The sequence below is a fragment of the Cydia fagiglandana genome, chromosome 17 (genome assembly GCF_963556715.1).
Source record: "Cydia fagiglandana chromosome 17, ilCydFagi1.1, whole genome shotgun sequence".
NCBI lineage: Eukaryota > Metazoa > Arthropoda > Insecta > Lepidoptera > Tortricidae > Cydia > Cydia fagiglandana.
Genome location: NC_085948.1, coordinates 8,590,030 through 8,603,136, shown reverse-complemented (window position 1 = coordinate 8,603,136; position 13,107 = coordinate 8,590,030). Strand labels below are relative to the sequence as shown.

At 36.9% G+C, this 13,107-nt stretch overlaps 1 protein-coding gene across 5 annotated transcripts in view; it reads right to left on the bottom strand.

The window, feature by feature from the left end:
• Positions 1-2,963: 2,963 nt before the first annotated feature.
• Positions 2,964-13,107, bottom strand: part of LOC134672383 (cGMP-dependent protein kinase, isozyme 2 forms cD4/T1/T3A/T3B) — a 147,951-nt gene continuing 137,807 nt past the window's right edge. For 4 of the 5 annotated variants that reach the window (XM_063530247.1, XM_063530248.1, XM_063530246.1 and 1 more), the window contains 7 exons: positions 10,825-10,916; positions 10,335-10,481; positions 8,415-8,734; positions 7,209-7,296; positions 6,007-6,191; positions 5,421-5,637; positions 2,964-4,689 (listed from right to left, as the gene is read on the bottom strand). In XM_063530247.1, the coding sequence (XP_063386317.1) occupies positions 4,524-4,689; positions 5,421-5,637; positions 6,007-6,191; positions 7,209-7,296; positions 8,415-8,734; positions 10,335-10,481; positions 10,825-10,916 (1,215 nt within the window). In that variant the 3' untranslated portion in view covers positions 2,964-4,523. Of the gene's footprint in view, positions 4,690-5,420; positions 5,638-6,006; positions 6,192-7,208; positions 7,297-8,149; positions 8,356-8,414; positions 8,735-10,334; positions 10,482-10,824; positions 10,917-13,107 lie in introns of all 5 variants that reach the window. The other variant, XM_063530245.1, reaches the window with a different exon arrangement.

The window sequence follows — 13,107 nt, the reverse complement described above, 5'->3', positions numbered from 1 at the left end:
CATATTTTTATATTTGTATTTAGATATTAAATTTGTTCTACAGTAAATCTGAATGGCTCGCAATTTCTGTACAATATAAGCGCAATTTCAGTGTCCTAAAAACCTTCCACGAAAACTATATATTATTTCTTCAACTAAGTATCTATTTTTTTTTAACCCAACCAAAAGAGACAAGGAACTTTAGTGTCATACATAGGGACCATCATTCATCATCAAGGAACTTTACTGTCATACATAACTAGGTACATTAGTAAATGTTGTGATTAAAATGAGTATTTTTTCTGAACATCAGGCGGCAGCTTGCGAGTTGTTCGACAGATTGGTGGGTGAGGCGGACGAACTAATCTTCCGTCCAGTAGGTGAGTAAAATATAATTTTGAATCCTGGATACTTAAGTGCCTCACTATAAAAAAAAACCGGGCAAGTGCGAGTCGGACTCGCGCACGAAGGGTTCCGTACCCTAAAGCAAAAAAAAACGGAAAAAAATGCAAACAGAAAACGGTCACCCATCCAAGTACCTACTGACCACGCCCGACGTTGCTTAACTTTGGTCAAAAATCACGTTTGCTGTATGGGAGCCCCACTTAAATCTTTATTTTATTCTGTTTTTAGTATTTGTTGTTATACCGGCAACAGAAATACATCATCTGTGAAAATTTAAACTGTCTAGCTATCACGGTTCGTGAGATACAGCCTGGTGACAGACAGACGGACGGACGGACGGACGGACGGACGGACAGCGAAGTCTTAGTAATAGAGTCCCGTTTTACCCTTTGGGTACGGAACCCTAAAAATCTAACTTCCCAATAACGGAACGAGTAACCAATAGTCTAATAGAAGTTCAAGCCACACACCTCATATCGTCCTTAAACCAGTACATTCATTACATTTCACAACAATTATAGACCGACCGCTTAAATGAGTCCTCGCTCTTCGCTCCTCGCCAGCGCGAGCGCCCGCCGCCGCCCGCACCTTCCCCGCCACCCTTAGGGCCAGTTGCACCAACCACGGGTGCATTACATTTGTTATAATTACTTTTCATATATTATAGTTTGATATATCGTTATTTGGAATAACGTAATAAATGGCATACTACCGTAATACCTAATTAACGGTATACATAATGTTATTATTGATATAATGATCATAAGGTATATTTACACTTCCCCTAATATACCTACATTGTCATAATGATTAAATACTCTAAAGTGTATTATTTGTTATAACAAGTGACATCACATAATTATTTGTATGGCATAATAGTTGCATGACATAAATGGGTAAGGTTAGGTTGGAACTGCGACTATTTATGTATAAACGAATAACTACCTAACAAAAGGAGGGTTAGGTTAGGTTAGAACTTTGACCCTCCGTAGAATAAAATACTCTAACAAAAAAGTGGTTTAGGTTAGGTTTGAACTGCGGCCCCCGCAGAACTAAAAACGTGAAAAAATTGGTTAGGTTAGGTTAGAACTGTGACCTCCCTAGGTTAAAATAGCTAGCAAAAGCAGTAGACTTGCGTACTAGTTATAAAAAGTATGTAAAACTTTACGTTATCAGTAAATGAAATATGACACAAAAGGTTATACAATATATGTATTTATACTTGATAAAATTGTATGAAGTATTACGTTATACAAAAATATAATATTACAAATGTTATTATAAAACATGTATTTATAATATTTGAAAATTATATCACATTAGGCATTATATCATGACAATTTAGATGAAATCACAATATATTAAAGGAAACGTATGATAAAAATGACATTATAACATACAATAATATATCAAATGGCGTTATTACAAATGTATGATAGTTTTTTTATAATTATATTAAACATTACACACCCCACCAACCACATTTGACAGACTGATCAACGTCAGCCGGCGCGCCCCGGCGCGCCACTATGAAACTTTCCATACATAAAAATTTAGCGAACTCTTTAACGACACGAACAATTTGGTGCAACCGACCCTTAGTCGCCCTACCCCGGCGCCCCCGTACCGCGCACGCGAGGTCTCATTCAAGCGGTCGGTCTATACAATGTTTTAACACATTCAACACCAAGAACCCGACTGTCGGGTACACTGTTCGTAGCGACTACGCGCTACATACGGCGAAACCGTGGCTACGCGCTACGAGCGTAACCCGTAGCACTTAGTGGTAATGAATGTGTTAATACTCAAAAAAAATGATATCTAATATAAATAAAAGGTAAAATTTTAAATATATTAGGGGTTTTAGATCGTTAGAATATTTTACTAAAACTTACTTTTGTTACTTGTTTCAGATTACGCCTTAGAGAGTTTGCCTCTTACCCACCGGCGGCGCTCTCGTGTTACAACAGATTCTCCGAACGACGACAATTATTACGACGACGATTGAAACTACCCTCATAGTTAATATTGCTATCCGCTACCTCCGATAGTTATTATACTTAACGCAATACTTGTGGCAATACCAACTAGCGACTGAGATCACTGAGATCATAATGAATTTAAAGAAAATGTAAAATATTTTTTCATTTCATAGTTTATTATTAAACTGACTAAATCTTATATGACATTGAAGTTGTTTAAAATAAAACTGCCTTATTGTAAGACAATAACCTTCGCCATGACTAATATATTATTTATTTGAACAGCATTTCTCTTGCTTTATTAACACATTCAGTGGCGAAAACCAGACTATCGGTATTTTATGGTTTCGTTCTCAGGCCGGACGACCCGATAGTCGGGATCGTGGTACTATAGGTATTATGACTAAGTAGGTATTTTTTTTTGGCCTGGCACGGATGTTTTGTATGGCTCGGTGGCAATAAATGTGTTAATTAATAATTATATATCAGTTAATACCAGTAAGAAAACACAATAAAATGTTGATTTTTTTGTGGTGACAAACAAGCGCATGCGCACGCGAAATATGCAGGAATGAGAGTAAATAATACACAGATTATTTAAACTAAAGTATATTTTACATACTTTCTCAAATATTCGCGTAATTACTGAAACTGATTACAAAAATAGTGTTCTTATACATAAAAAATATATTTCATAATTACAACATCATAAATTCACGTCTCAAAAACAAATTTTACTTACAAATTCATACACAATTTAATTATAAATGTTATTTATAACGTTATCGAATTTTACTAATAGGATATTTACAATGACATGTTGTTAAATGGAAGACTTAGAATTAGATTGACTATTTTAATTATTCCGATTTATATTATAATCTTAACAATCTTACAATATGTCATGTTTACGAGATAGCTACCAGTAGAGAAAGCAACCTACGTTTAGTACATGACAAACTAAACTTTAATAACGTAAATGTCCCAGTACTTGGCACTAGCCCAATAGTCGCCACCTTCATTCTTAATGTCTAGCAATATAGGTTACAACGGTGTCAATAGTTGATGTCAAACATTGGGACATTTACCTTAGACACTTATCAAAATACTAAACAAAAGATTAGTGGACTTTTGGATATTAAAATATAATTCATAAATTATTATTACTCCTAGTAAATAACTAATATTTAATACATAATGTGGTTATGTATATTGTTAGGAATTATAAAAATAGCAAACTCTTTTATACACCATTTGAGCACCATGCTGAATTAAAAGATATAACAAAAGTAACTTTCAAATTTTACACGCGGAACGAATGAACTGTTTTAAACAATTTCATTCACTGTCATTTTAAAAGCATAAAGACGTAATAGATTTAATTATTGTAGTGTAATAAAATCCTTAACATGTAGTCGACTAAATATTAGATTCAGTTTTATAAACTGTGTATTATATACAAATATAATCGGCCGGGAGAAGAAATAGAAGAATAAATAAAAACATACTCACCTAACAAGACGAGTGGTTTAATCGGGGATATTCTATAATAGATACTTCTATATTTATTATATTGCGGTGACTATGGTAAAAGTTAAAGAGTAAAATAAAATATAATAAAAACGGAAACGTTATTGAACTTTAGCAAATCGATATGCATTAACATGTATTTTTGTTATTGGAAATATGGTAACACGATATTTTGGCATTCCGGTCACCCTGTTAAAATATAACTTAACTAAAGTTAATGGCAATATAACATCAACTATGCCGCAACGTAGGATTGTTCTGACAATTGCGATTCAAAAGATTTAAGTTGGCAAGCTTTGAGTCTACAAATTCGTATTAATGAATACCTAAACTTTAGGATTTTGCCATCTCCGAACCTAAGTCGCATTTACCCGCAGTGACGCTAATAGCGACCTCTCGTGGCCAGCTTCGCCAGTCGCGTTCTCGAATATCGAGTCTACGACTCTTAAATTCAATTCATCCATGTCTTTTCCATAAACAAGTTTCATGTCTCAAAATGGCCATAACCTCCACAGTAGACCGGTTAAGTCCACTGTAGTATTTTATATTTTACAAAGGTCGCTTTCAAAACCTTTTGGGCCAATTTGAGGTTAGAAAGTAGTTTACTAAAAAGCACCAGCTTATTGTTTAGAAGGTGGCGTCCCAGCCTGAGAGGTCGTCTGGTGGTGGCTCGTCTGCGTCAGGAGGGTACTGGTCGAAGTTGTGAGTGTCCACGGGGTTCTTGACGACGGGCATTATGGGTGGGTCCAGGGTGCGCTGTGCCAGGCCCTCCCAGTTGAAGCCGTCGAACCATCTGGAATGAGATTCGGGAGTTACAATAGACCTTGAACTACGCTGCGTACGCATTGTAAACAATAAAGCTATTTTTGTTAGTATAAAGTTGTTAATAATTTTAAATCCCGAAATATAAAAGGCAGCCTATGTATGGGGAGACAAGCAAGTTATATAGAATATGACGCTGTAAGCAGCATTCGAGTTCAATCGGATAACTTGGAAATGCAAGTTGTTGGAAATTGGAAGTCAACTGTAAAAGGAGTCACTTTTAAGGGATTAAATAGTTGACCAAATATTATGAATTATTATTTCCTTGATTTTCAAGATACTTCGGTGGATTTCACTGAAATTAGAATTGTCTTATTCACTGCTTGTGATAGGTGGAAGACGATAATGATTAATTAAACAAATATAGAATCAACGGTAGTTTTTTAGTTACAAGCCCAGTTTGTTTGTGTTACCTAAATGCGATACTTGGAAGTTGTTTAGTTTCAGCTATCGAGTGAAAAACTTAGAAATAACAAACATTTCGTCCTATCGTCTGGTATTCCCTTAAAAATATTATGTGCTTAGTTTATTAATTTGAACTTTATGTGATTTAATATTAATTTTAATTTAACATTTATTAGCATTATTGTGATGTATGATTATTATTGTTATTTGTAATTTTATCTAAATTTATCATGTATGGATCATAGTTATCTGAAATAAATCTATTTTGATTTGATTTTTGAATAAGTAAACACTTACTTGTGCTTCTGTATCTCCGTGATGCCTCCTCGTTGGTAGCCAAGCCGCTCGGCCGGATTATCCCGGCACAGCTTTTTGATAAGATTGGCCGCGTTCCTCGTTATGCAGCGCGGGAATTCCACGGCGTCGATGCCCTTGAGGATCTTATTGTAGGTCTTCATCGGGTCGGCGCCCGTGAACGGCGGCGAGCCCGTCAGCAGCTCGAACATAAGGACACCTGGAATGTTAAGATTGAAAATTTAATAACAGCGCCATCTGTCGGTGAGTAGCCGAACTGCTAGAACAAGTCGCAAGCAGGAGCGCCAGCGCCATCTTTTGAGCAATAAAAACATGTTTTCTCTGCTTGGGCTTATAGGGAGAACACAACATACTCGATGCTCGGATTCAAAAATATATCTATAGGTAGTTTGGCATGTATTACAACAAAAAATACGAGGAACATTTCCCACCCGAAACATTTCTCTCTCATTACATTGTTATGTAGAAGAGCAATGCTAACGGGTCACTTTTCACTCAATTTCCTTAGAAAGTGTGAGTTTTATTCACATTCAGTCATACTGTGCTGCTTTTTCTTCCCATCCCTTACCTAACGACCAATAATCTGCGCTGATGTCATGACCCCTATTCATGATGACCTCAGGCGCCACATACTCCGGAGTACCGCAGAACGTCCACGTCTTGCGACTGGCCTGAAGCTTCTTGGAGAAGCCGAAGTCCACCAGTTTTACGTAGCCCTTGGAGTCCAAGAGGAGATTTTCTGGTTTAAGATCCCTGGAACAGAATAATAGTGCTTAAATATTATATCTACAATTCTACATCAAGTGGGGAGATATGGATCCTGATTAGTAATTACCTATAGCAGAGATATATATAACTCCGTATAAGATAAATAAAGTCTAAGAAAACAACGTGCCTCGGAAATCAAGAAAAAGTCATTCTCGAATAGATGGCGCACACACCTTTAGCCTATTCTCGGCTAGATGGCGTTGACGACACCGTTTGATATTTAACAATTTTAACACATATTAGTGAAAGAACATGGGTCAGTATGGAACAATAAAAATTAAAAATCATTTATCCGTAAACATATTTTGATTAATTTATACATTTTCAATTTTATTTTAAGTTCTAATCGTGTGTCGATAGATGGCAGTAAATGCACCGTGACTACAGAATTTACTTTGGCAATGGCCCTCTATACTATCTATTCTCTTTGCCTATAGTAAAATACCAGCTTAGATTAATCTTTCTGACTCGACTAACATGATTTTGATTTAAATAGCTTCAAGCGACACAATGACATCATCAAATTTTAAAATGGAGTAAGACTCTTTAATTATTTACGTATATTGCTGATTAGAATTTTACACATTTCTTTATTTTGAACAACTACTATCGTTGCATCTTATTTAGGTACGTGGAGTTTTGTAAGGAGATTAATTATTAAAACGTTACTTAATAACATTTGCCTCCATTTGTTTATATGTGGTGTTTAAACATGAAGAAACAATAATATGACAGCAAGACTGAACATCACACGTTTATAATCAAGGAAAGTAACATAATGATATTGTATTTAAGTTATATAACAGAGACGAATAAAATAAATAATGAAAGTGTAAAGAAAATATTGTGGGAAATTAGTTCTCCTGAACGAACAATACAATATGTAAGAGTAAGGAAAGGTTGACTGATAGAGAATGCCGTGTAGCACTAAGTCCGCCTTTTGTCATAGTATATTGTTTACTGTGCAATAAAGTTCAAACAAAATAAATAAATATAGTTTACCTGTATATAATATTCCTAGAATGTAGATAGTGGAACGCCTCTACTACACAAGCTGTGTAGAACCTTGTAGTAGCATCGTCAAATTGACCTGAAACGAAAACATTCATAATTAATTATTATGTAGGACAAGTTTAGACAAGTTCACCAAAATAAGAATGGCTTCTTCGCGTACGAGTCTTGTCCGTTGTCAAATGTGCTTGTTCATCCCACAAATACATGCCCATATTGTGATTCGAACCTTAGATCACCAACTTCGTAGGCCACTCACAACTATGCAAAAGAGGTCGTCAACTTAAATTGGACAAAAGGTTCAATGGCTTATGATGGCCATATTAAGGCTACAAAGGAATGTATTTACAAAGGCCCCAAGTATAAGCCCTTTTCTATATTTGGTTAGTAGTTATTGCCTTCATTATAAATAGAATGTATAATTGTATATGGAGGTATTCAAATATCTATAGAAGCTTTGAATATGCTTGCTTTAGACTAGATAAGCTATACAACTGGTAATTTAAAATGACATTTACAATAATAGTTTGCTCTTATATTTACGTAACATTTATTGCACAAGAAATACCTGCCTACCTATATTATATAGTAAAGATTGAATATATTAAAATATAAGGCATTCTGTAGAACTGTACCTAATAAGTAACGCTCAGAAAAAGGATGGAAGAATGATAGAATGATGAAGGATAAACTATATAAGCTATTATTGGAGATGTAGATGGTATAGTCGCGGACGGTCTAGAAAGCAAAATGACTTGTGTAATATTTTGCCTATATCGCTTTTAGTCTACATCGCGAACGGTCTAGAACGTAGATCATGTGTTTTTGCTTAATTTTAATGTTTTTATTTTAAATGTTTTTTCTCTAAATGAGCTTCAGTTCTCTTCTTACATGCACACTGATAGAATACGACTAATATAACAAAACCTCACCTTTGTCCCTGAGTATCGTCCACAACTCTCCACCAAGACACGTTTCCATCAGCATATACAAGTACTTCCGATCCTTAAACGCCTTGTACAGTTTCACAATAAACTCGCAGTTCATCTCCGACATGATCTCCTTCTCCGACATGATGTGCTGTTGCTGTCTCGTTTCAACGATCTGGGCCTTCTTCATCTGTTTCAGTGCGAAGGACCTGGTCGGGTCTGGTCGGGACGCTAGAGGATAATACGACTAATAATAACAAGAGCTCACCTTTGTCCCTGAGTATCGTCCACAACTCTCCTCCAAGACACGTTTCCATCAGCATATACAAATACTTCCGATCCTTAAACGTCTTGTACAGTTTCACAATAAACTCGCAGTTCATCTCCGACATGATCTCCTTCTCCGACATGATGTGTTGTTGCTGTCTCGTTTCAACGATCTGGGCCTTCTTCATCTGTTTCAGCGCGAAGGACCTGGTCGGGTCTCCCTGGATCTGGACGAGCTCCACGCGCCCGAAGCCGCCGATGCCGAGGGTCGCGATGATACGCAGGTCTGAGAGGCGCAAGTTTGCGAATTCTTCGTTAAGTCTGGAAATATTGGAGTTAGGTTAATAGACATTTTCAAGATCAAACTAGGCACCTACTCGGATACGTAAATATATTTGTCACTGCTACAGTTTCAAACCAACTGTAGGCACGGAGTATAAGTTTATTTGGGAGCTAAAAATCTAAATTCGTTAAGGAGCTTAAAAAGCGAGCTATCGATCCAATACCTATCTCCTTCTACCTATTATATCCCTATGTGCCCTATAGCATCATACACTATAACATTTTGTGGGTAGTATGGTCATTTCCTTTAAGAATAAGACTGTGGAACATTTCAAATAACATAAACGGTAAGTTCTTTTCTAACAATAAGGTTGAGCAATATAAGCAACGTAGACAATTTCGAAATATTTAATAGTCCTGATGCAATGGCACCTGCAATCAACTCTTTTGTTATTAATTAACTTTTGTTCATTCTCAATTTCATTTCCATTATATTTGACGAAGCTATCTTCTACACAGGCGTATTGTGTTCTCAGGTATTGTTCACATCGCTTTCAAAGCTCGGGCGAGTTGATGATTCTATTGAACCAATATATAAACGCTCTCCAATATCCGAGTTTTATTATGGATTTAGAGACCAGGATACGCTGGTTCGCTCAAAGACTCAACGCGCCCGCGCTCCGGTAAACGAAGAATTCACAGACTGTGCTTAGCACTTCACAATCGCATAAAACCGCGGGAATGGCAATTACTACTCAATGCCGCTTGTTAAAACACGTGTTTTCCGAGCTAAGAGAAAAGTTTATAACCATCTTAAACACTGACTTCCATCCTATAATTAAAGACTTCTTTCAAACCTCATTGACATTGATAAGTTTCTTTAAAATCATCTATCATGTTCTGACACTTGTGCATTATTAAAAAAACGCAAAAAAAATGTTTTCAACACTTACCACAATTTTCCTCGCAATTGTTGGCATCAAAGAAACAGAACGAATTAAAGACAGTGAAATCAACGGACGTAAAACACCAAAATATGCATTGTTTTGGTGAAAAATAAAAGATAAGCGACACAATAGTAGAGGACTCATTCATTTGAACTCTATTGTTGCGTCGAAGCCGGTTTAGCTCCGGTTTTTATGATGAACTTGACATAGGAAACTTGGCTACTTCATTACTTTTTCAAATCTCATTAGTCATTAGATGCCTGGGTGATTATCATCTGAGAACTGCCATTCATGCGTCATAGCTGGGACGTGATCATCGGCAATTAGAATGTCTGTAACTCTTGATTCGGTAATTTGAAGTGCAGGCAATTTTATGTTGCCTAACAACTTAGAAATTCCAAAAACTTTTAGTGTGTTATGGCACCAGTGGCCGACATCTCAGCCAGTAATTTAGGAACCCGATTTCTTAATATGGCAACACTGTCCAGTAGCTGCTAGTGTTGCCGTATTAGGAGATCGGTTCCTTACCCATATGTTCTTGGATGAAAATTGAAGTGTCGGGTTACTGGTTCCCATGTCGGTCACCGGTGTTACTACGTTAGTTGGAATATAGTTCGGCTTAGCTGCTGGACTTCTGCGCTTTGACAATAGGTTATACCTAAAGGAACAAATAAATTTAAAAGAACCCTTACCTAGCTCTGCTCTCGCCTTCATCCTTATACTTGGTGCGGATCTCGTCAAGGGTGGATATGAGCTGGTTGAAGGTCTCCCTGTCGATGACGAGACAAGTGGTGCCTTCGGGGGCGTCAGCAATGATGTTCGCTGTTCGGAGGTCGTCACTGAAATTTACAAAAGTTGTGATAAATTTTAAAACTATCTAAGCAGCGTACACGTATGTTCAAAGAAAATAATTAGCAGGAGGATTACTTATAATTATGCATAGGTATAATATTGAAAGTTCTTAGAATGAGTCACTTAAGAGATCATACAGGATGGAGTGTTCAGTACGGATTAAAAGAAGGCCACTGATAGAGAACCAAAGTAACCGATTAACGAATTGACCCCAATCAGCAAAAATTAAGTAGGTAGGAGTTTGGAAATGTTTTGTATTATTACGTCTTATCTTAATATTCAAAAATATAATCAAACGAGTCAGAAAAAAAGATAAGATTAAAAACTTACCCTTGTAACGCTTTTTCACCGAAGAAGTCTCCCTTAGTGAGGCTCCTGATGAATTTCTCGTCATTATTAGGTAGCTTCTGTGTAACTTTGACCTGGAAAAAATAACATACAATTTAGCCTCAATTTTCACATCACACGAACCGGCTTAGTCCATAGCTAGCCTAGTCATTACTAGAATAATTATACTTAAGAGTACAAGTTAAACAGGTTCATTTAGAGTGGCGTGCGTGTCATTATAGAAAACAAATGCCGACTATAGACCAACCGCTTAAATGAGTGATGGGACGGCAGGCGTACGGCGCCCGCACCTTCCCCGCCACCCTTAGTGCCAGTTGCACCAACCACATTTGACAGACTGATCATCGTCAGCCGGCGCGCCCCGCGCCTTTACTATGAAACTTTCCATACATAAAAATTTAGCGAACTCTTTAACGTTCGTAACAGTTTGGTGCAACCGACCCTTAGTCGTCCTACCCCGTCGCCCCCGTACCGCGCAGGCGAGGACTCATTTAAGCGGTCGATTTATAGGTGCCTACATATTTACTTTATATTGTATAATCTACTATATGAATGCAGTATGCTACGTCAGATTTGCGTTCATATCGCGTGCTATCACAACAACAAATATCTAACACAATAGCTAGGTAGGTTTTATATAGAATCATTAGACCGTTTCAAATAAATTTTAGGTAGGTACCTGCTAAATAGCAAACTACATGGGATGTAACGAATTTTAACACAACCCAGTCTAAAGTAACGTTATACCTAAAAAAGTTATATTCTTTTTTGTTTTACACAATGCTTAATGGGTTGGTTAGTTATTCTGTAGCTGTTACATAAAAAATAATTTGCTTAAATGGTACCTTTTCGCCAACTTCATAATCATAACCGGTTTGAATGTTATATATAATATTGTTATTTTCATAACTCACATTATGCAATGAGGTAACGGTTAATTTAATTTAGCAAACCGCACAAAAAGTCATAAAAAGTTAACTTCCTAATCCAACAAACTTGCAACGAACTGGACAAGATCAAAAAAGTGACTTGCTTATTGAGTGAGGTAACCGTATCATGTCAAACTAAAGAGGCCTAAGCGTACTTGTACTTCACTAACTGACACAGTCAGATGGTTATCATACTTTTGATTTTCTACCTTATCACATATAGATAAAGTCCATATTTATAACACGTCACCTAAAAGTGTTACTTATATGATATATACCTTATTTTTATGTAACTAAGGTTGTAAATCAAATGTAGTACACTCCTAAACTTGACCATAGAAGACATAACTTAAGCTCTTTTGCAAACCCGATTACCTAAGGAAGCGGATGAGATAACTACAGTTGAAGTAACTAGTTTACTTTACGTAAATACGGTCATTTCACAAGTACCGGCCATTCTCGTTACGGATTAGTTAGCTCATCTACTTTCTTTTGGAAATATTGTGTTTATTGTCCGATTTGTCAGGGTTAATTGGGTATTGCTGAGGTTACACTTTCCCTTTGCCCGAGGCAAAGTTAATGTATTTGTGACTGGGTTTAGTTGAAATTCTAATGCATTTTGGTTACGTTACGTGGACTCCAATAGCGGTTGGCGACATTGTCTGAGAGTGAGATGAATGGCTTGTGACAAAATAACATTATCGGTACAATGACTCCAAAAGGTTGAGCTACTTAGTAATGACATGTTTTCTAAACTTTGACTTCATATCCATTCTAAACAGTGGGCCTACCGCGAACCACGTTCGACGTGTTGCCTCCCTGTCACACTTACGTACGAATTTACAAGCACAACAAAGAAGCAACACGTCGAGATGGTTGATGGTTGAGGGCCTACCCTCAGTTCCAACAAGGCGCAAATACGGATCGCTTACCATCAGCGATCCGTCTCACGTTTGCCTCCTATATAAAAAAAAATCAATAATTTTCTACGATCATCAAATTCAAAATTTTAACCCCTGCGTTAAGGGCCCCCCCACATCTAGCGTCTTTCGAGCGTCGGCGTCTGGTCAGCGCTATGGGAAATGACGTCGCTGCGCAGTTGCGTCGACGTTGCGTCGAGCAGCGGCCATAGAGTTGTGGTCGCCGACGCTCGAAAGACGCTAGATGTGGGGGGGCCCTAAGATATTAGTAGTAGTAGGTACTTATACTTTATATTAAAATTTGCCATGATGATTGATAATAAACAATGTTTTGACTTAGGTATTTACCATAAATATTATTAAATATATATATTGGCTCCTGCTCGATTAATATGAAAATGTATAGTTTCGCTTAT